Source organism: Nelusetta ayraudi, unplaced genomic scaffold (genome assembly GCF_046127955.1).
Source record: "Nelusetta ayraudi isolate G7.1 ecotype Tasmania unplaced genomic scaffold, CSIRO-AGI_Nayr_v1 ptg000042l, whole genome shotgun sequence".
Lineage (NCBI taxonomy): Eukaryota > Metazoa > Chordata > Actinopteri > Tetraodontiformes > Monacanthidae > Nelusetta > Nelusetta ayraudi.
The window spans coordinates 1,681,989-1,705,000 of NW_027466092.1; the positions used below are offsets into that span (position 1 = coordinate 1,681,989).

Below are 23,012 nucleotides of genomic sequence, written 5' to 3' on the forward strand. Positions count from 1 at the left end.
AAGTAAAAGTAAATGTATGTGACGTGTGTTGTAGCGGCTGTAATTCTCTTTAGTCACTGAAATCTCTTAAAATAAAGAACTGATTACAATTTGTTAGTTTTAATCATGTCTTGTCAATCACATGTGTGTTACTGTTTATTTTTTCAATATCAAATCCTGTTGAAAACAGTTAAAAAAAAAAAACACACACAAAAATACTGTTGCACCTCTAAAATTGGTTTATTCTATACTGTCACTCTTTTGATTTAATACTGATTTCAAGCTTTTTCAGAAAAAAATCATTGTGATAACGATGCTGAAAGATGATGAATCGGTTAAATTAAATCACGTTAGCAGATTTATTTTGACTTCAGAACTCAAAAATGATAATGATGACATTTCCAATTTTAGTGTCAATGGAGGAAGTTAAATACAAAACGATTCACAGTTTTTAACTAAGTGATTTTGACTGAGGTCATTATTGTAATGTTTTGCGTAGAGTGTTTAGATGTGTTTTTTCTCGGCATTTATGAAATGTTACATAGTTTTATATATATATATATATATATATATATATATATATATATATATATATATATATATATATATATATATATATATATATATATATATAGTTTTGTTTTTTTTAATGTGTTGCTCGTGTATTTGGTCATCCGGCGCTGAAGGTGGCGGTCTTCGCTACAAAGCTGCTGCACTCGGGTTCAGACAGTCAGTGACGTGGATTTTCATTCAGTCAGTGAGTGAGTCAGTGCTGCCTGCGGAGTAGGTACAGAACCAGAAGTGATTTTACTGACTTTGACCCGCTAGTCCGAACCGCCAGAAGAATCGGGAGACGTCGTCACACACAGGTGAGACGAGTCCGCCGTGCGCCGACGGTTTATAGGCTGTTTCCGGGCTGTGCGGCAGTCACAAGTCGCGACGGTGAACTGAAAAACAAACTGGCTTCAGTTTTTGTTTCTTTCGATCCTTTTCTTTTCCTCGCAGACGCCAGAATGAGTAAAAACAGCAAAGTGTTGAACCTGAAGGACAAAATCAACGGCAACGAGGCGGACCTGAGCCTGTGCAACCTGAGCGAGGTGCCAGTCCGAGAGCTGGTGGGTGCCTGGAGCTGCCACACACACACACACACACACACACACACACACACACACACACAGATGATGTTTTCTTCGTGACGTCACAGCGGGTATGAAACTGACGCATGATGTGCTTGATGGTGACAGGCGCTCTTCACGAAGGCAACGGTGCTGGACTTGTCGTGCAACAACATCATCTCCCTTCCTGTGAGTACACACACACACACACACACACACACACACACACACTGGACTGAAACGCTGTGTTTCCAGCGCTGAGTGTGTGTGGATCAGTCAGAAGACAGATCACTGTTAGAAAACATGCATAAAAAAATAATATAAATAAAATAAAAAAAAATCTGTTCTAGTTATTGTACAGTGTTGCACCACATCGGGACTCCTGCAGACTCAGAACATCATGCAAACACTTTTTTCAGGGATTTTGGCTGAACTGAAACTTTTTATTAAGGCCGTAAACCAACTCTATTAAGACCCCTAAGATGTGATTCTCTCTTGTGCAGCCAGAGTTCTGCAACCTGACCCACCTGGTGAAGGTGGACCTCAGTAAGAACCAATTGACCTGTCTACCGGACGACCTGGGGAACCTGAGCAGCCTCCAGCACCTAGACTTGTACAACAACAAGCTGAGCGTCCTGCCCACCAGCTTCTCCCAGCTCAGGGTCGGTACCGCTGTCAACTGGTGATGGAGATTCACTTAGTTCGAAACCCGGGCCTGTAACTTGTTGACACCAGTGCTGAAACAGCTTTTGTCCACCCCGCAGAGCCTGAAGTGGCTGGACCTGAAGGACAACCCGCTGGAGGTCGACTTGGCCAAGGCAGCCGGAGACTGTCTGGATGAGAAGCAGTGCAAGCAGTGCGCCGGCAGGGTGAGCCTTGTGATGTCACAGCTGGATTTGCACTCTCCTTGTGATGTCACAGCTGGATTTTCACTCCTTCACTCCTCTTCCAGGTCCTGCAGTACATGAGGACCATCCAGGACGAGGTGGACCGGGCTCGAGAGAAACGCCTGCTGAGGGGAAAAGGTTTGGCGAGACTTGATGTCCGACTGGTTTTAGGTCTTGTTGTCTCCAAGTGCGCAAGGGTGTCTTTAAAAATGGCTTTTTACCTGCTCTTCAAGGTCACAGACTGTGGGCTTGTTTGAAGAGTCCCTCCATGTTGAGCAGTTTTAAAGGGCTGAACATTTGATTGGACGTAGAAGAGATTAATTTCTGCAGCTGGTCGCTGAAAACCGGATTTAATGCTTCTATCCTGTGAATCTGCGGCAGCCGCTGATGTGCTGCTGAGCACCTTCGTGGCCGCAGGCCGAGGCTTGATTACACATTTGCTCTGTGAGTATTGATCCAAATGAGAGCAAATAGTAATCCTTTTTAATGTTGCACAGGAGGCCATTAGCACCAAAACGTCGCGCAGATGGAAAAGAAAACACAATTGTGGGGTTGTTTGCATTCCCTTCCATCTGTGAATCACAGACAGATGACAAAAATTACGTTTAGTTATTTCCTTTTGTCTGGTGATCCCAGTGCAAAGTGCTTTCTTGTTCTATGATCAAATTTAGTTTCATTAAACGTCGTACCAAAGGTCAGCAGGTGCTGATGGTTCTCTCTCAGTCCCATCAGGCTGCCATGTGATGCTTGTTTACCGTCTGCTGTCTTCTGGTAATTTCCCCCAGCAGGGATCAATACTCGGCCTCTCAGCGCCAGTATTTATTTATTTGCTAATTTATTTTTTCCAATGCCAATCCTTGTCTGTCCCTCCCTGCCTCTCCCCCTCCGTCCGGCAGAGCTTGAAAAGAAAAGGGAGGCCAAGCAGAGGGAGCGGGAAGCCCGGGAGAAGGAAGCTCGCCGGCGGGAGAAGGCGGAAGAGAAGGAGAAGAGGAGGAAGGAGTACAACGCTCAGGTGGCGGCGGCGGCAGCCAAGGAGCAGCAGAGGAAGAAGAATGAGGAGAAGAAGAGGAGGAACGGACAGGCAGCAGCAGGTGGGAGCAAAACACCTGGCCGGCGCCTCTGCTGGAGGAGTGACTGGAACATTTACATTTAAATCATAGTTTCACAATACAAGTATCACAATACATTCTGCATGTAAGGAAAGAACGGATACTTGTGTGAAAATACTGATAAAAGAAAAAGTATTGATTCAACAGCTTTACTCAAGTAAGCGTTAGAAAGTCCAGCTTCTGAAAAGTACTGTACTTAAGTAAAAAAGTAAAAAGGATTTTTTTTTTGTTCCGTTAATTAACCAATACATTCATTGATCATTTTGCAACAATTACAAAGTTGTGTCAGAATAATCTGGACTGAGGTCTTAATGAGAATCTGGATCATTTTAACAGCATCGCTACTCTCAATACTATACTTTCTTTTCCAACTGTAGCACAACCAAACTGTAATCACTCATAGTTCTGATGTAGTTGGATGTTGACACTTTTAATAACAACAACCAATGTTATTTTCTACACATTTTTCTGTTTTTCTCTGTACTGAAAACCTTCAGAACGCAGAAAGCAGAGGTACTGCAACAACTGCTTTGAACTGAATTTGTATCTTTTAAACACAAAAGTAACCAGCATATTTTTCCAATGTAAAGGAGTAGAAAGTACAGACCTTAGAGTACAAATGTAGGGAGTCAAAGTAAAAAGTCATCAGTAAAAATAATCTACTGCAGTAGAGTAACAAAGTATTTTGTACTTTGTTGCTTCCTACCTCTGATAAACTCTGAATGTAGTTTTATGTTCAGCCTGTTTTCAAGGACTCTGACTAACGGACACCTCTTGTATCTCTCTGTCAAAAGACAAGAAGGCAAAGAAGGAGCCCTCAGCGCCCCCTGGACGCTCTGTCCTGGGCCTGGTCTTCAAGCTGCTGGTGCTGCTGATGCTTGGACTGGCCGCCGCCGCCGCCACCTGCAAGCTGAGCGGCCTGCGGAGGGAGGCCGTGTGCATGCCGCTCAACGCCGCCGTGGACGACGGCCTGTGGTGGGCCCGGCAGCAGGAGGGAGTGGTCAGGGAGCTGCTGCACAACCTGTCGACGGCGGCCAAGGACTTCCTGGAGTCCACCCGAGTGTCCAAGAGCTAAACCGCATCACGTCATGTGACTGAGCTGCAGGCGTCTCCATCCTCTGCCCGCTAGGCCGGACACTGACTGCCTTCTCTCAAGAAACAAAAAGAAAAAAAAAAAAAATGTGCTGAAATCTTAAATGTGATTGAAATGGACAAGCCGGCTTCCCTGGAGGTGGAGCTGGAGGTGGAGGTAGAGGTAGAGGTGAAGCTGGAGGACGCACAGATGGCCCAGGGTGGGAGAGACACGTCTGTTCAAATCATTTTAAATTCCTATGGAATTGCTGCAATCCCGTCCCCCTCTTTGTATGACGAGCCTGTTTTTAAATGAAACTCCTCCCCAGCAGTGGCTGCTGTCCACGCCGTGACCAGCAGGGGGCGCCTTGTTTGCGCTGGCATGTGCAGTCAAATGTCAGTGTTGTGTCAGTCCATTGGCCAGTGGGATGAAGCCGGTTGGAGCGTGCGCGGTTACTCATCAGATCAACGCGTGTGTGTGTGTGTGTGTGTGTGTGTGTGTGTGTGTGTGTGTGTGTGTGTGTGTGTGTGTGTGTGTGTGTGTGTGTGTGTGTGTGTGTGTGTGTGTGTGTGTTGGTTGAAGGTCTGCTGGTTTTCTTAGTTTGACCGCTGACTCTTCGACTCTTCAACTAAAAATCTGCCACTGCAGCTTTTGTACAGCTTTGCCAAACACCAATAAACGGCTATGCACTGCATGATGTAGCGTCACTTTGGATCTTTTTATTATTATTAAGAGGCAATGCTTTTGCATAATCTTAAATTTAAACTATGTACAGCTTTATAAATCCATATTATAGGCTTATTATGACTATGGTCCTGTCCCATAGTTTAGAGTAAGAAAATGTTGGACCCATCCAACACGTTATGTGTCACAGTGAGCTCAGAGCTCTGAGGTTTGTGCGTGGCCACACCCACAGAAAGATTTGTTGAAGTTGAAGTCAGCAAACTGCAAAAAGAAAAATGAACCTTTTGTGTTTAATCTCTCTAACCTCTCTATTCTAATCTAATGCGATTACATGATTAGATTAGGAACGTATGGAAAGTGGCACATTAAGAGGGTACAAGGGAAAAAATAAAAAATAAATCAGATCATCATTTCACATTTAGGCTGCAACATAATTGGCTGGATGAGGCTCCAACTAGTGGTATTGGATTTGAAACCGCTTGCTTTCAGCTTATAAGCAAGAAAATTATGAGAAATGACGGCAGCTAATGCGACCACTGAGAGGGAGTGGAGACAGACGTCGGTTTGTCTCAGTCTGTGTCTGCAGCTGCAGTGCGTCGCTTTGCGCAAAAACTAAAACCCTCGTCATCATCAGTATCATGGCTGAGATCTGACAGAAAACCTCCAATATTTCTGTGATAAAACCTGCCTTGATGTCACAGATTCAAGCCAACCGTCCCTGTAGACCCTCAAAGACCACAAAGGTGTCCACCCACGTCAATGTCCTCCTCCTGGTGGACATGTGTCACTGCGGGAGCCGCTGCTGGCGGCTGCTGCAGGACTGCCTGTAGTCTCGCTCCTGCACGCTGGTGGCCACCTCCTGCAGCAGCCTCGAGTGAAACGACTCATCCACCACCAACTCCAGAGTCACCTCCTTGAACACCTGGCACACTGACACCTGGCGCGCACACACACACATTTAGATAAACACTAAACATGTTTTATGTTTGAGCTGAGATGCATGAAAAAGTATTTATTTTACCTCCTGGAAGTGGAGTTTCTTGAACATGGTGATGCTGACCTGGTTGTCCAGGCCAATTTTTGCTTGAAACTTTTTCACCCCAAGTTTGGTGACCCCTGGTGGAGAGAAAACATGGAAACATTTAGAACCTGCTCCACATCAGTTCCTTCAGTCCAAAAATGCGTTAAACTTCCAGGTTTATTATACTTCCACGTTCATCGACGTTTAAAACATTTGGGAAACTTTTCATTTTGACTTTTGTTTTATTTGATTAAAACATCCTTTTAATTATTTCAAATATTTGTTATCAAACAAATAAAAAGAGGCGTCGATGAGTCACCATGAACCCGACACCTTAAACTGCTCACCGTAGCACATCATCATACGCGTCACCTCTTTCCCGAGACCTTTTCCTCTGCTGCTTGGCTCTGTAACCATCAGGAACGGAAAAAAACAAAAACAATTTAATTTTAAAACTAAACATTTTGGAACACAAGAACAGTCAGTTTCATACCAGGAAATATGGAGGAAACGTTCAGCCCCAAGACGTAAGGCATCACCTGCGATCATGATCTCCAGCTCCGCCAGGGTTTGGTCTGTGGGGTCAGTCAGGAAAATGTTGACGTCTCCCAGCATGCACTGCTCCTCCTCGACGACGCCGTCCGCCCACCGCTGCTTGTCCAGGATGATGAAGGTGCATTCTGGGAACAGGAAGTAGGAAAGCCACAGCAATGGAAAGAGCAGGAGAAGGAGACATTAAAAAAAAATAAAAAAATAAAAATAAAAATAAAATTGCCTGGCTGGGGCTGCAGTCACTACATAGTGGGGGTGTCAGAGCCCTTTGTAACATCACAGAAGGGCATGTCCTTGCACATGCACACTAGTGAAACCAGTGGAAGAAGGGTGGATCCCCCCCCCCCCACTGATGGAACAGAGACACAAATTACTATTATAATGCTATTTAATGTTAGTCACTGAGCTGGGAGGCCCAGCGGCTTTGTGACATCACAAAGGCTTATAATCTGAAGAAAAGGCTGGAATTTGCTTAGTCTGAGTGGTTCCTGACAGGTAGAGGGGACTGTGAAAGCTGCAGGACCTCCAGGTGGGTCCACCTCCTTACTGTCGTCATCCTCCCTCCAGCTCCTCTGCATGTCGAACTCCTGCTCCAGGGTCAGCGGCTCGGACGCAGTCAGCTGCTGCAGCTCCGGGCTCTTCATCCACTCATGATACCTCGAGATGAATCAAGAATGATGAAGAGAGTCATTTTGCGGCTTTAGATGTGAAACAGAGATAGGTGCAAACCAGAAAGGTAGCCCTGAAGGCAGAACGAGACCAAGACAAATAGTCGTGGAAAAATACGCATTATTTTTAATGTTTAATGTATATAAATTTTAAAGTACACACAAAACCACCGGAGTTATTTTACATTCATTTTAATTTTCCGACTACCGAATGTTTACTTCTGTTCCGTCCAAAAACGTGCACCTGTGAACGTGAACATACCCGTTTAACCAATCAGCGGACACTACCTGGGCACGTGACCTTCGCTGTACGGCACCAGCACGACTCGTGGTCCCTCCAGTAACGTGTTTTCATTGATCTTCATGACGGCGGAGCGGCGAGCGGCGAACTGACTGACCAGCAACGACACATACAGCCGCGCGAGTGTCTCCGTGACGTCATCTCGTTACGCACTTCCGCAATTCACTAACTCGGCGTTTCAAAGCCTAGCTGCACAGGACAACACAGGGGGCTACGTCGCCCTCTGCTGGACAACCCCAGGATATAAATACAAAGAAACTTATAAAATGAACTTTTTTCATGACTTTATTAAAAATATTGACATTTATAAATTTAATTAATATAATGATGATAATAAATGATTAAAAATACACGTGCTTTCAATTAAATCAAATGCTTTCAAAAGTAAAGGGAAACACCAAACACTAATTATTGACAAATTCATCTCTAAACGACATTTTCTGTATCAGACTCAAGTCATGTTTTTGCAGACAGTACAGACAAAAACATATGTATATATATTATTTCATTTGATGGCATGTGGGAGAAACTTTCCTTTATCATCTTAAAAAAAGAAAATCCATCTGGCTGTAATTCATATATGTATGTATGTATATTTATCTCTATGTAGCCCTGTTGAGTCTGTGCCACCGTGTGAGCGGCTCCTGCGGCGTGCTGACCATGTCCATCCAGTGCTGCAGCTGGGGGCCCCGGGCGTACATGAAGGGGCCCAACACCAGAGCTCCCAGTATGGTTGGGGGGTCTGGCAATAAAACAAAAGAGAAGAAGAAAGGCAGTACTGAGGGGGACGTCAGTGGGAGACCAGGACTGAATCAGCTGTTCAGAGGCTCTCCCACCTGAGCGGCTGTCACCAGGCTGCTGCAGCTCCAACCTCAGACAGGCCTCCTCCAGGTGCTGCGAGCGCAGCTTGAAGGTCATCCTGTGGCTGAAGTACAGGTCGCTCTCCCCTTTGACCACGCAGCTGTTCTTGACCTTCACCACCTGGCTGTGAATCTGCAGGCTCACCTGCACACACACACCTGAGAAGAAAATCCATGAAAAAATGGGCAATCTTAAGTCTGAAAAAGAGGAATTTTTGGTCTTTTGGTTTTAAACACCTGCGTCTGTGAGCAGCTGCAGGCCGCGCCCTCTCAGGACCACCACAGAGAGGCGTTGCAGAGACGGACTGTAGCAGAGAGAGATCAGCACGTCGCCCAGCTCGGAGCACTGAGGAAGAGGAAGAGGACATGGAGGAAGAGGAAGAAGGGGGTGAAGAGCAGAGGAGGAGGAGGCAGTGAATGTCAGCGCTGGTGAACACCATGTGACCGTGACATGTGTGGCATGGCCATTCACACCTGCGTGACCTCCTCCGTCTCCAGCTCCCTCCACAGCACCCGGCCCGCCTGACCCAGCTCGCCCTCCAGGGGGAACAGCACTCGGCCCACCGCCCGCCGCTTATTGTCTGCACTCACACTCAGCACACACACACTCAGGGTGCTCTGGGACACACACATCACAGACACCTGGGGAGACACACACACATACGAAAGTATGACACTAAAATCACAGTTCATATAATACGCAGGTGTTTCTGCTGCACATTCTCTATCACACACTGGTTTGGATGATGGAAAATCTCCATGTGTAAAGATTGTACACCCAGAAGCTTTTGTTGTCATAAATTAAACCTGACTGGCAGAATTTGTTCGTGGTTAGACAAAACAAAAGGAACAGAAGTGTAAGCAGTTGTGTTGTTTATCTTAATGCAACAGTTTTTCAGCTTAAGCTTTGTTTAAATGATGAATTTCATTTATTAGACATATAAACTCCAAACTGCAACAAATAAACACTAGTTTTCCAAAAACATAATATATTATATTATTATTATTATTATTATTATTATTATTATTATTATTACAACAATAAAAAGGACACTACTACTACTACTACGACGACCACCACTACTACTGCTATTACTAATAATAATGATAATAATAATAAAGCAATAAGTAAACATTCGTTATCAAGCATAATATATCAAAACATTTTTCAGTCTTTTGATGTGTTAACACTACTAAAGCCAACGCTGGGACGGAGCTCCGCCTGCTCACCTGGAAGATGAAGCAGTCGCTGAACTCTGGGTCGGGTCCGGTGCCCCGGGCCTTGGCCCGCCGTGGCCGCCGGTCGTCGGGGAGGAGCCAGACCTCCACCAGCGTCACGTTGCCGTGGAAACGTGGGGGGAGGTTGGCGAGGCGCAGCAGAGAGACGGTGAGCTGCTCGCTGCTGGGCCGATACTCCACAGAGAAGCAGAGACGAGTGGCCATTCCTGGGGGAGGGGCCACCACCTGGCCCAGGGCCGGGTCCAAGTAGAGGCCGGCTCGGAGAGTCCCCACCGGGAACCATCCTGACGGAGGGGGAGAGAGAGTCGCTTCTCAACAAGGTCCTGGGAAGAATGAATGTGAGAGACGCTGGCAGTGGGGGCGGGACCTACTGCTGACTGACAGGGACCCTCGGTGGGCCAGGATGTCCCTCCGCACCGTCATCCTCATCCCCTCCGCCTCCTTCTGCTCACACTGGCTCTGTGTGGTAAAGCGGGGGGGCACGGTGAAGGGGATCTCTCTCTTCCTATTGCATGCAGAGGAGGAAATAACACATGAAACATTAAATAAGGCCAAAATATCGTGCTGCTGAGCCTACTTTAACCGAAACAGGCACAATGTGTGAGACTGAGCAAGAAAGCAAATTGCAATATCCCAAAATGTATTATGGGTTGGATATGAATTATGCAGAACGGGACCATAAAGGACCAAGACTAGGACCTGGACCTAGACCTAGACCTAGACTTAGACTAGGACAAGGACCAGGACCAGGACCAGGACAAAGACCAAGACGGACCAGAAGTAGTACCAGGACCAGGATATTCAAATATTTATGAGGTCCATGACCAGGACCAGTACCAGGATGGACCAGAAAGGACCAGGACCCACAGGGCTAGAACAAGGACATATATACTACTAAAAGACATTAAAGCACCTACACTTTACAGTTCCTTTCTCACACAAACTGACCAACTGTTCTGGATGGCTACTTAATGAACCAGCAGTCAACAGCAGAGACTTGTGCTGAGTGTGTGGTACTAACGTGGCCAGGCAGCTGGGAGACACTGGTATGACTGGAGCAGAGCCTGCTGGGACTGGAGGTGCTGCAGCCTGCAGCTCCTGGTACTGACGCTGACGCCTGGTCCTCCTCCGCAGGCAGCAGACGGTCACAGCGAGCAGCAGCAGCAGCAGCAGCAGACATGCAGGCAGAGCGACGGCCAGCGGCAGCAGCTCCTGGTCTGGAGGAAGACGTCCGTCAGTTCTGGTGACCAGTGGAAGGAGGCCAGAGGTGGGCATCCGCTCAACCGCCATGATTCCTGCAGCTCCCTTTCAGAGCCGCTTCCACATGTGGCTCTTTCCCACCACTTGGTGCCCTTATCTCTATGTGGGTTTTTTGTCACTGAAGTTTGTTGCCTTTTTCACAGATTATGTACTTGTTCTTCTTGCAGTGTGAGTCTCTAACCAGGCCACGTGTCATCCTGCTGCTCATGGTCTCACTTTTACTTAAGTAAAGGAGTTGAATCAGCATGATTATTTTCAGTATTTTTTACACAAATATCCATACCTTTGCAAAAGTACAGAATTTAGACAATTTTGCCACCTGTGACAGTGGTCAAAAAGTCTTTCACACGTCCTCATCTTTGAAGGCCAGGTGTTCGTAATTGTCTCCTAAAGGATTCAAAAGTTGAAGATGTAGAACATCAAGTTCTGAGTCCTGCCAGCGATCTAGAGATCAGTCCTGGGATCAGACGCACAATGTAGCAGAGGGACCCGCAGTCAAATTATTGGCATTATATAAAGTAAAATAGCCCTAAACAGCAATTCGATTTTAGGACCATTATTGTGAATTGAACTCAAACCAAACTCAAACCCAATCTCAAAGTGTCGGATGAAAACGTTCTCCAAACAGATGAACAATGTCTGACGGGTGCTAAAGTTATGATGGGCTCTCATGCTGTAATCTCTGAGTGAAGAGCTAATGCTAAAAATGTTGAGCGGCTAAATCCCTGACACGCTGTTGGCAGGTCTTAACCCTCTTTAAACGGCCCGACCCTGCAGTCCGGTGACACTGCAGCAGCAGCAGTGCTGAGCTCAGAATCAAAACCCTGATCTGACATCCACTGACACACACACACACACACACACACGCACGCACACACACACACACACACGCATGTACGGAGGTCTAGAGATTGGAGGGCAGCTAATGAGATGATGGCTAATCCGCAGAGATTACGGCGGAGGAATGGCCTTCTATCGTTTCTGTTCTTTTTAGACGGACCAGACGACCACAGATAGTCGCTGCACAGGAGCGGCAGCCGTCCAGAGGGGGCGGACTAGGAAATATTCCCACAGATGCCAGGGTAACACGAGGTCGGGATAAAAGAGAGCAGGAGAGCAGAAGACCAGGCCGAGGGAGAGAAGACACGAGGGGGAGGAGAAGAAGCAGAAGGAGGAGAAGGTCCCGAGGTTCTGCTGGCTGTGTGACGTGTCGGGGGGGCAGCACAGGACACACGGCCTCACTTCACAGGTCAGACTATTTTCACTTCAGTGTGAGGCCTCACTGTACGTTCAGTAAGTTAAATATGAAAAAAAAAAAATCAACGTTTAATCTTCAAGTACAGTGCAGCAACATGGTTTAACATATTTCTCGATTAAAAAAATAAGCTTCTGTATTAGTTTGGAAAGAGAAGGACTACAGAATAGACAAAAGATGAGGTCATGAATTAGTTTTGATATATTTTACTCACTTTGACCTAAACCGACCAGAGAAGCTTCTCAACTGTGTGTTTGGAAGTTTTCAAACTCAGAAGAGTGAAACAGCCGCAGGGACTGAACCCAGCTAACTTATCATTGCTTCATTTCGCTTCTCGGAGTCTTTGTCCATCATTTCTTTGTCCTCTGCTAACTGATGGCCCAATGTTCTCTTCACCTGTCTCCATTAATCTGCATTTTGTCTCAACAATTAAATAATCTGGATCATCTAATCCCTTTAGGCCTAATCTGGGAGTGCCTCCAGTGTGTGTGTGGGTGGGTGAGTGTGTAGGTGTGTTCGGGTGTGCGCGCATCATTGTCAGACTCACAAAGGAAAGGCTGTGCCAGTGTAGCAGGCAGGCAGGCACACACACACACACACACACACACACACACACACACACACACACACACACACACACACACACACACGCAAGCACACATTAGCATTTAGCAGATATGCACCCCACAGCAGACAAACTTTGTTGGAGGTTCTTCTCTAAAGTCACCGTCTGCGTGCAGGTGGTCTTCATGGCGATGCCCGGCGGCCGTCCTGCGTCCGACTGCTACCAGCCTGCAGCCTGTGTGGCGGAGCCAGTGGAGGACGAGGATGACGGCACGCCCATCTTCTCCCTCTCCAAGAGCTCCATGGACGTGCTGATGGTGGCGGGCCCGCAGCACAAGCGCGACCCCGTCTGGACGCCAGTGGACCTGCGGCGCAGCTCCAGCACCCACACGCACTCGGACAGCGCCACGGCCACAGCGGCTCTAAAGCAGCGCCATCCGCACATATGGCAGCACATGAGCGAGGTGGGCGTACATAAGGCCGACGTGCACAGCCCGCCGACGCTCAGCCACACACAGCAGCCGCAGCAACCGCAGCAGCAGCGCTGGAGTCAGTGCAGCAGCGGCGGAGGGGGTGGTAGCACCCACAGCCGCAGCAGCACCCCGGACACGGTGGTGTGGAGGGACGACCTCTCGCGACCTTCCAGTCTCACCCTGGAGACACTTTATCCCGCAGCGCCGGACTCCCCGCGGTACAAACCACCATCTCCACCTGCTGAGGCCTCCCTGCCCCTCTCTCCCCAGCTGCTCTCCCCCGACCTTCCGCCTGAGGACCTCCTGACCTTCACCTCCTCGCCGCTGAGGCGTAGCCCCCACCAGCCCAGGGTCTCGTCCTCGGCCGCCTCCTCTCCGCTCTCTTCCCCCCAGCGGGCCTCCGTCACCTCCCCACTTATGTCAAGCACCCCGAACCTCCTCCAGCTGCCCGACGTGGAGGACGAGGACCTCCAGGAGAACAACCACCTCTCCTTCACCTTCTCCTCACCGGCCCTGTCATCAGCCAGCCTGGCTGAAGGTGGAGGAGACTCTGGGTGTCTCTCTCAGGTGATCCGAGAGCTGCAGCTGTCGGAAGACGAGTGCGCAAGAAGCCCGGTGCCAGCGTCAAACTCCCGGGGTCCAGGTTCTCCAGCCGAGGAACCCGAGTCAGCTGTCTACCTGCTGGAGCTGCCCTGGCAGCCGGAGCCCAACTGCCTGGCCAGCAGGAGCTGGAGGTCCCCACTGGTGGCCTCCATGAGTGACTCTCACCTGGTCGACTGCTGCCACTGCTGCTGCGACGGCCAAAATGTCAGGAGGCCTCATAGGGCTCAGATGTTCAAGGAGGAGGGGACCATGACCGTCCGGCCAGAGATGGTGGACACGGCGGTGCAGACGCTGTCACCCATCGGCTCCCTCTGGGGCCTCAAGAGGAACATCTCCAACTCCAACATGGGCTCCCACTCCCTGTTGGGCTCGCCACCTGGATCCAAGCTCAACCTGAAGTCCTCGGTGGGCTCCAACTCCAACCTGGTGTCTCCAACCTCCAGCATGTTCCCTGGCAGCAGCGGAGGGGAGGAGGAGGAGGAGCAGCTGGAGAAGGAGGACGAAGAGGAGGAGGAGGAGAAGTCGCCAAATGAACAGACAGAGCAGAACTCCGCCCACCAAGAGAGGAGGAGGTCCTGCCTGAAGATCCAGGGGGAGGAGAAGGACGAATACGCGAGGAGGAGCAGCATGAAGCAGGTGCAGTGGGACGAGGACGGCATGACATGGGACGTCCACGGTGCCTCTCCTGAGCCAGAAGTTCTGGAGTCAGCCATCCAGAGACACCTGGAGGTCCAGAGCAGCCCTCATCTGGCTGAAAGTGCCTCCAAGAAGAAGAAGAGGGCACCACTGCCACCAGTGCTGTCCGGTGTGGTCAAGCCCGGAGCCCCAGAACCACCCACCCCAGGAGGTGCAGTGGAGGGGGCGGACGGAGGCGGAGCTCCGGATGAGACAGACAGAGGATGCAGCGGGACAGAAACACCCGAAGCTGTTCGGAGGATCAGCCGAGCCGAGGCGGAGGCGGCGGCGACCGAGGATGACGAGGTGTACGGGGAGGAAGGCAGCAGCAGCAGCCCCAGGCCGCTGTCCAGGGCCAGCACGCTGGTACGCAAGAAGAGCGTGATCAGGCTGATGAGGCCCGGCTGGTGTGGAGGCTCCAGGAAGACCACCTAGACATTCACCTCGACATTTAGCTGCTCCCGTGACAAGTTTGCACAGAAAAGAAGCAAATAAATTGAAGCAAATCTCAAGTGTTGATGTAGTGTGTCAGCACGTTAGCTTGTCGTTAGAAACACACTTGACTGTGACTGGTGGGTGGAGTGGAGGACTCCTCTGACATCTGCTTTTTGTACCCTGGGTTGTGCCTCTCAGGCTAAATACAGGCAGCAAACAACATGTGGATAGATTTCCTTAAGGTCCATCTGACCATTAAAACCAACTTGTGTCCAGGTGCAGTGAAAGGATTCAGACACACTGGGGGACTCACCTTAAACATTTAAAGGTCCCATATTCTGCAAAATCTTCTTTTACTGTGAATCAGTAATAATGCCTCTGTTACTGTTTTCCTACTGCTACTGGTTATGGAACTCGACACTTTTGTGACGTCACAAAGTGGCAGCCGCCACTGCCCCATCATCCCGCACCACCTGAGCCAGGTTGTTGGCTCCTTCCTCTGAAACCACCTGGTTTTGTTCCCGTGGGCAACTAGTTGGAATTTCCAGCCATGCATCTGTCTTGGCAGGAGGCTGTAAACAGAGGGCTAAAATATGATAATTTCTGGAGGTGCTTATGGATCACTACTGGCAGAAGCTGCTCCACTCGAGGCTAGGAAGATGTGAGAATTGGCAAAATGTGGGACCTTCAGATGTTTTTTTTATCCTTTGTATTGCAGCTGATCTAAAAAAAAATGGCTACCTTATAGATTAAAATTACTTTTCAAAAGAGCAATTTCATTGTGGCATTGTTTTCATTTACTTAAAAAATGCATTTAATTTTTTTTTATATTTTCTGATTATAGAGTCTCAGAGTCTATCAACAGATATAAGTTACTCCACTGTAATGTTTTCCTTATAAAAGGCTGCATGCAGCACAGTGTACTCCACCCTGCAGTACCAGGAATAACCACTAGGAATAACTGCACTGGGAGCTCTCCAAAGCCAGGTTCTGTTTGAAAGTGAGTGATGGTGGAGATGCGGAACTCTCTGAGCAGCGACGCTCTAACTGAACTGTAAATTGTTGTAAACCTGATGAACCTTCAGAGGTTCAGGTCCAACCAATCAGCTCGCTGACATTCACATGAGCGGGCACATTCTGCCTCATTCACCACAGCAGCAAAAGCTCAACACGCTGGTGGCTTCCACTGCAGCCGCTGCTGCTCTCAGTGACACACGTGTGTCTGGACCGTCCACCTGTCAGGAGGGTCTCTGCTGCATTTCACTTACACCTAACTAAAAAAAAGAAAGTCTTCTGTAACATCCATAACAGTGTCAATTTTAATTTTGGTGGCTTCTTACTCTTTAAATGTTTGAAGACAACCAAAGAGAGGGGAAGATAGTCACGTTCAAGGACAGGTTGACTGGACGACACATTATTGTTTCTGATGGATAAAAATCCAGGGAGAACTGAGCGGTTTTTCCACAACAAAAGCCCCAGAGTCATGTGACCCAGCGACTCCAGATCCTCACCACTGCATGGCGCTGTCTGAATTGAACTTTGTTTACTCATTAACATTTTTATTCTAACATCTTCACATATCACAGGTATTGTCTCCTTTCATCCAGTGACAAAAGAAAGAAAGTGACCAAAGAAAATTAGATGTTAAACTAAAATATAAATACAAGAAACTATATTACAGTAATGGACCAATAAGACAGCCCTTCTCAGTGTTTTTATCACATGAGTATTTCTATGGCTATTAGGGGAAAAAAATCAATAGCAGGACCTGCTGACATGTACCAGATATGATCACTACACTGAAAAAATAAGCAACCTTTTTTCCCTTTTCCTACCTTGCGGTATTTTGTATTTCTATTTCTACAGATTATCTTTACTTCTGCTCAGGCTGCTGTGTTCCTTCAGCATTTGCCACGTGACCCGATGTTTGTGTGCTTGTTGCTGCGCTGCGTTGCCTTTGTCCATTGTGCTGCTGTGTGTGTGAGTACAGTGTACATGCTACATGTGCTGTATGTGAAAGTGCTGATGGGACTCCCTGAAATGGCCCTTTTTTTTCCTCAGCAGCAGTGGAAACTCAGCTACAGGAGAACAATCCAGTGCTCAGCCTGCTGTTGTTGTTGCTGGCGGTGTGTGTGTGTGTGTGTGTGCGTGTGCGCCTGTGCAGGTACATGTGAATGTACCTACATGCTGCTTGGTATAAATAGTGTGCGCTTCGTGCCGGCTGGTGACTCTGTGCATGACGATGGCCGTACCTGGACCCCCTCTGCTCGCTTTTCTGTCTTTGCTGCTGCCACTGCTCTTGAGCAAGGCACCAGCACCCGCAGCTGCGTACACTCTCACCCCTGGACGGCAGCCCCAGCACAAGCTGCTCCACCTGGGTGAGAAAACAACAAGTGAAGGGAGAGTTTTTGAAGCCATTTCAGCACCATGCGTGTTTCCTTTTTCCATGTATTCACTTGGGTTTTGTCTCCACTGTCCCTCCCAGACTGGCCCAAGGACTGTGGGACGGCCCACTTCAAACCGAACATGGCTGAGAGGATTGTGTCTGGGAACGAGGCGAGGCCTCACTCCTGGCCCTGGCAGGTCTCCCTGCAGGTACGTCCAGAGAGTCTCTCCGACAGACGGCAGCCAGGAGGCCGTCGCTGATTTTAACACTTCTGTCAAGTCTAATATTGGACTAGAAGTGTCCCATTTCTAAACTTAATAGTGTTTCAGTCTCATCTGCGTATTGGAAAAAAAATCGGAATTCTGTGTTAAAATGCAGGATTCTGCTAGTGTAACAAAGTGTATCACCTCCCCAAATAAACCACAACCGATAACAGACGTGCAAAGACAAACACATTCACATTTTCAAGAAGGAACTCGGGACTAAAGCAATAAAAATGTTAATAACTAGAGCATTTTTTGAAGTCCAAACAAAAGAACCTCACAAGCCCCTTCTAATGGATGAGATTTTTTTTTTTTGTGAAACCAAAATATATTTTCTTTGGTTGTGAATCCTGTGTTTTGCCATATTCAAGGATATTGTAATCTAAACCTCCATTTAAAGCTAATACCTTGAAGTCAGCCTTGAAGTCAGCCAATTAAAATATGTGTGAAGAAAAATGAAGACATCAATTCTGACTTTGCCAGTAGTCACCTGCTGAGGGTCTCTGAGGGTCTGTGAGGGTCTGTGAAGGTCTGTGAAGGTCTCTGAAAGCCTCTGAGAGTCTCTGGCTCTGTGCCGCAGGTTCGACCCAGAGGAAGCAAACATTTCATCCATGTCTGCGGCGGAACCCTCGTCCACAAGAACTGGGTCCTGACCGCTGCTCATTGTTTCCAGAAGTAAGGCCACCACCCACTGCCCCACTAACAGGCTGCTGAGGGTCTTTGTACTACTAGATCTTCTGGATTCTTCTGGATTTGTCTCCCCAGGGGGAAAGCTGAGGATGCCGGCAGCTGGAGGATCGTCCTGGGAAAGCACCAGCTGAAGCGCTCGGAGATGGCGGAGAGGATCTTCCCCGTGAAGAGGATCTACAGGCACGAGAACTTCCGCTACCCGGCCCACAGCGAGTTGGACTACGACATCGCCCTGGTGAAGGCCGCCACCGACATCAACCCATCAAACTTCATCCGCTACGCCTGCCTGCCGCGCAAGCAGACCAGCCTCAACCCGGGTCACTACTGCTGGGTGACGGGCTGGGGGGACACCCGGGGTGAGTGGAGGAGGGGGAGGATGAGGCGGCAGAGGAGGAGGGGAGGGGCTGCAGGACGAGGTCATAGGCCTCAGAGATAAGAATCAGAAGGGTGTTGGGTCTTAGAGGTCAGCAGGAAGTGGCAGAGGTCAAAGGTGACACAGAGAGACAAACGGAGAGGGCGGGATTAAAACTACTCTTACTCGTTTTGGAATTTTCTGTAGAATATCACACAGTTAATAAAAGATAAAAAATGACCTTAATAAATAGAAAATGAAAGACAAACCTGATCGTGCTGACTGGACACACTCACCCACTCAAACTGTTCTGACAACCTTCCAGGCGGGAAGGAGAACGTGTCCCTGGCAGAATCCCTCAACCAGGCCCGGCTGCCCATCATTGACTTCAAGACCTGCCGGCAGAAGAAGTTCTGGGGCGACCGCGTGCGAGACTCCATGATCTGCGCAGGTTTCCGGGACAAAGAAGATCCACCTGCTGCCTGCCAGGTGAGGACCAGGACTAGAGGAGGACACCTTCTGGAGATGAAGCTTTGAGTTTCCTTTTAAAAGATGTTGTGTCTCTCCTCTTCCTCCTCCTCTTCAGGGCGACTCTGGCGGGCCGCTGCTGTGCCAGCTGGGCCGGGACCGCTGGGAGGTGCACGGCGTGGTGAGCTTCGGGCCAATCGGCTGCACCGTGGAGAACAAGCCCAGCGTCTTCACCCGCACGGCCGCCTATATTCCCTGGATCGAGGCCACGCGTATCAGGGACTTCTTCCTGCACTGAGCAGCAGGCTGTGGATGACCAACACAAACCTAGTCATTTAAAAAAAACAAAAAAACAAAAAACTCCAGCAGCAAAGTCCAGCGTTCTTGGAGCTCCAGGATGTAAATAGCTGTCATCGTGCAATAACTGTTTTATAACTCATCGTATAAACTACACATTACTCTGCTTCTGCATGCCACACACACACACACACACACAGTTTTTACATTGTGTAATAAAACTGCAAAAGCAAAAATCTTTCAACAATTCCCATTTTTTATTTCTTTTTTTCAAACATGGATTTACAGAGGAACATAACGAGCAGTTTGAGCTTTACAGTAAACCTGACAACACACACGCTTCAATAAATACAGGAGTAAAACCGACTGCAAGGCTTTGTTCTGCTTGGTGGCTTGCAGTGGGAAATCTCTGCTGGCTCTTCACCTGAAGAGCTGTTCAGTTTCAAAAATCAAACTAAACCTTCGACAGGAACCTGGTGAGTCACACGCACCAGACAACTCACATTATTGGCTTATTCAAGCAAAAAGTTCATGGACGCGTTGATTTCCAAAAAGAAGCGTAACATGTCGTCCTTAACAATAATGTGATTAATGATGTGTCTCCACTAGGGGTCCTCACAAGGCTTCCTCAGCACTGAACAGACCAGTGAGGAGAAAATCTCAAAAGGCTAAAATCGAAATTAAGAGGGGAGTTCGAGGACGGTATTTATCAGGATTCTCACTGGAATCTTGTCCATTTTCACATCTTTTTCTCTCCCACAAGACAACTGGGGAGGAAGGAAAAAATGTCTGGAGAAAACAGGACTGACTCGCTGCATTTAACCAGAGTGTCATCTGTCCGAGCACTGTGGCTAAATGCAGCGTACCGGAGAGATATTTGGCCCTAATGTGGAAATAAATAAATGTGTGTGAGGTCAGTAGAGCCTAGAGGACGACGAGGAGCCGGTGATGTGTTCCCAGTTGTTGTAGAGAGCGTAGGCACCAGACAAGGCCAAACCCGCCAGACCTCCTCGAGCTACACCCTTCAGACCACCTGCAGACACACAAACACAGACAAGTGAGGACACAGTGTGAGGAGAACAAATCAGATCGACAGGCATCACAACAATCAGACAAAGAACAAGTGGAACAAGACTTGTTTGATACAATCAAGTGTCAGAGACAGTCAGAAGCTGTGTTTCTATTAGTTTTTTGCAAAATAAAAGCAGTATTTCTAAAATTTCGACAAAGTACAATTGCGATTTGCAGGTTTTTCCATTGAATGGTGTGAAGCACATAAACCGCAATTCTCGTAAAATCTCGTTCAGCAAGATTTACAAGAATTCCGTCTGCTTTAGTTGTTTGGTTTTTTTTTAAAGTTTGTTTGCTGTCAAGAGTGGTTGCTATATTTTTCTCTTTCATTACTTCTAAAAAAATTCCATCTTTTGTTCAAACATAACGCGCCATGTTCACTTTCACGTTATCACATACGTCACATCCGCTGAGGTGTAAATGTGAAAAAAATGTTTCCATGACACTTTTGCGATATACCTCTATATGGATAGGTCTGAAAAACCACCTCATGAGAGCATCAAAACCTTTTAGCCACATTTAAGGTTTAAAAAAAAAAAAAGTTTAGGTGTTTCCATTGACAGTTTTTGACTGCGATATTTAAGTATTGTGCAATTCTCGGGGTCATGGAAACGCAGCTAGAGATGAACCAGCGGTGGAAACACCTACTGGCTGACTTGAAGAGCATCCCAGTTAGGGTCCCAGCAGCTACTGTGTTGATGTCGTCCTCGGCTCCTCTCGCCTTCTCTATCACCACACCAAACACGCTGTATAACAAGGCTGCAGAGACAAAATAACACACAGTACAGTTGTGTTACGATGATGAGCTAATCACAATCTTCTACAAGAGGGGAACTCTAACTTTACACATCATTTATGGGATTCAAATCTGTTCTATTACACATTCTGCTCTAACCAGGCCTCGCTCTTACCGACGGAGCCCAGAGAGTTCGCCCAGGAGGCTCCTTGTCTGGTGACCATGTTAATGATCCTACAGACAGAAAGAGAAGCAGTGGTCAGTGTTTTAGTGTTCATTCTAGACCAACTACTATATACCCTGTCTCAACACTCACTGGACGTTCCGGGGTTTGGACCAGGCCATGTCTCTGGTCTCCTTCAGGCCCATCCTGAGGCCGTTGAAGGCTCCAAGCGTTGCCCCTGTGCCCCAAAACAAAACGAGTTAGTCAGCCGACCAAAAAGAATTCCTGAGGGTCACGCTAAATCTGAAAACACTCATCTCTCACCGGTCATGCAGGACCCTCCGATGGTAAAGAAAGCCAGTTCGAAGCGTCCTCTGGTTTTACTGGCACCCGTTGGGAGGATGAACTCGTCTGTATCCTAGAACACATCAACACGACGTTTTGTCGTTGGGAATTTTTGATATTTAGTGATAAGAAGAGAGGAAAGGGGACACTCCCGGCAGCCGTAGCTCACCTGGACCAGGTACCGGGGGTCGACATTGAGGTAGGGAGACAATGGGCTCATCCCGGTCACTGCAACCACAATAACGGTCGTCATTTCACACAATCCGTGATGCAAACAAAGACATGTAGCAAAAAATGTCAAATAAAAGACGAATAATCTGATAACCAGGACGTGAGCAAAATAAACATTGAGGTTACGTATGTCTTGTGTTAGCCTCGAGCTAGCCTATAGCCCTTAGCTGAGGGGAGACGACGGGACGCTTACGGGGAACACCGGCGAGTTCTGTGTTGGAGTATTCCGGCGCGCCACCTCCGAACAGGCCACCCAAGCTGGCCTTGAGTCCCCCCGATCCTTGGGAGTTGTTGTCCATGGTCGTGAAGATCCGTGCGATCGGCCGATGGAGGTCGTAAACAGAGGCTAAACGCTGCTAGCCGAGTCGGCTAACGTCTAGCGAGGTCGCTAAAATAATAAAAAAGAAGTCAGAAGTGAAGGAGAAGAGGCGGCGGAGTAGCAGCTGCCTTGTTCGCTGCCGGTCGGGATGACTGTCGAAAAAAATAAATGTTCTGTTTGTTTGAGAAATTCAAGTTTCGACACCGGGTTTCGGGGTTCGACTGCGGCTCGAGTTCCTCAGGATCCCTGACCTCCAACAACACGCTTTGCCGTAAAGCGATGCGCTGACGCAAGCCAATTGTCGTTAACTTACGTCAGCCACACCAACCATGCAATGCGAGGGTAATTCTAGCAAGTTGCAACCTTTAATTGAAACTCTTATTTGGCGTTACGTCTTTGTCTGAACTTACCGGAAAGCATCGATAACACCTGGGGTGAACCGTCGCAACTCAGTTGTCACCATAGACGTTATAATATTACATACGGTTATCACCTCCAAGGTTTTACGACACATCTGGACAAACAACATAATTACTATAAATATTGTTTATATGTTCCTTTATGTTTTAGAATCTAGAGGTGAAAATAGTTATATTGTGGTTTCAGTTTATTTCAGCGTCGAAGTTAACTACTTTAAAATTGAGTGTCACTGTCCACGGTTTTTCACACGATGTAATAACACTTGTACTCAGCGCCGCCCTTTCCTCTTATCGCAGTCCGAATGGGGTTGCAGTTGCAGTTCGTACCTTGCAACGCAGGGCGGCAGCAGAGAGTGAGAAATGTGTGTGTTCCAGGAGAAACGCTCGATATGCAGTTTTCCTCATCGTTGCCTCGAATTATGTTTGTTTGTTTGTTGATTACAACAGGTCCCCACTCTTGACGTACATATTAAGAATTTCCAAGACGTGTTCAACAAACTGTCCCGCTTTGTCACCTGTT

General features: G+C 47.9%; 5 protein-coding genes across 6 annotated transcripts; 2 read left to right on the forward strand and 3 right to left on the reverse strand.

Moving 5' to 3' along the window:
• Positions 1-693: 693 nt before the first annotated feature.
• Positions 694-4,856, forward strand: lrrc59 (leucine rich repeat containing 59). The gene is made up of 9 exons (XM_076033577.1): positions 694-847; positions 982-1,094; positions 1,224-1,283; positions 1,598-1,756; positions 1,859-1,963; positions 2,047-2,119; positions 2,878-3,072; positions 3,885-4,661; positions 4,745-4,856. Exons 2-8 carry the CDS (start codon positions 993-995, stop codon positions 4,163-4,165), a joined length of 975 nt encoding a protein of 324 aa, XP_075889692.1. The 5' UTR covers positions 694-847; positions 982-992; the 3' UTR covers positions 4,166-4,661; positions 4,745-4,856.
• nat9 (N-acetyltransferase 9) lies at positions 3,224-7,535 on the reverse strand. Of its 2 annotated transcripts, none has more exons than XM_076033580.1 (6): positions 7,376-7,535; positions 6,967-7,076; positions 6,407-6,547; positions 6,215-6,274; positions 5,907-5,962; positions 3,224-5,783 (listed from the first exon to the last, which is right to left on the reverse strand). In XM_076033580.1, the coding sequence occupies exons 1-6, from the start codon at positions 7,450-7,452 to the stop codon at positions 5,631-5,633; spliced, it is 597 nt and encodes a 198-aa protein (XP_075889695.1). In that variant the 5' UTR covers positions 7,453-7,535; the 3' UTR covers positions 3,224-5,630. The 2 variants fall into 2 exon arrangements, with proteins under 2 accessions (XP_075889695.1, XP_075889694.1); XM_076033579.1 differs by having other exon boundaries at positions 5,868-5,962.
• A 131-nt stretch (positions 7,536-7,666) lies between these two features.
• On the reverse strand, positions 7,667-10,779 carry syt15 (synaptotagmin XV). The gene is made up of 7 exons (XM_076035493.1): positions 10,509-10,779; positions 9,859-9,992; positions 9,479-9,771; positions 8,723-8,890; positions 8,486-8,594; positions 8,225-8,407; positions 7,667-8,130 (listed from the first exon to the last, which is right to left on the reverse strand). Exons 1-7 carry the CDS (start codon positions 10,775-10,777, stop codon positions 7,991-7,993), a joined length of 1,296 nt encoding a protein of 431 aa, XP_075891608.1. The 5' UTR covers positions 10,778-10,779; the 3' UTR covers positions 7,667-7,990.
• Positions 10,780-16,947: 6,168 nt separating this feature from the next.
• Positions 16,948-19,285, forward strand: LOC142893223 (elastase-1). The gene is made up of 6 exons (XM_076033581.1): positions 16,948-17,130; positions 17,238-17,347; positions 17,982-18,076; positions 18,167-18,447; positions 18,769-18,932; positions 19,030-19,285. The coding sequence occupies exons 1-6, from the start codon at positions 16,989-16,991 to the stop codon at positions 19,207-19,209; spliced, it is 972 nt and encodes a 323-aa protein (XP_075889696.1). The 5' UTR covers positions 16,948-16,988; the 3' UTR covers positions 19,210-19,285.
• A 161-nt stretch (positions 19,286-19,446) lies between these two features.
• On the reverse strand, positions 19,447-22,360 carry timm23a (translocase of inner mitochondrial membrane 23 homolog a (yeast)). Its single transcript, XM_076033582.1, has 7 exons — positions 21,948-22,360; positions 21,693-21,751; positions 21,503-21,596; positions 21,332-21,416; positions 21,191-21,249; positions 20,928-21,038; positions 19,447-20,241 (listed from the first exon to the last, which is right to left on the reverse strand). The coding sequence occupies exons 1-7, from the start codon at positions 22,051-22,053 to the stop codon at positions 20,123-20,125; spliced, it is 633 nt and encodes a 210-aa protein (XP_075889697.1). The 5' UTR covers positions 22,054-22,360; the 3' UTR covers positions 19,447-20,122.
• Between the last annotated feature and the right edge of the window lie 652 nt (positions 22,361-23,012).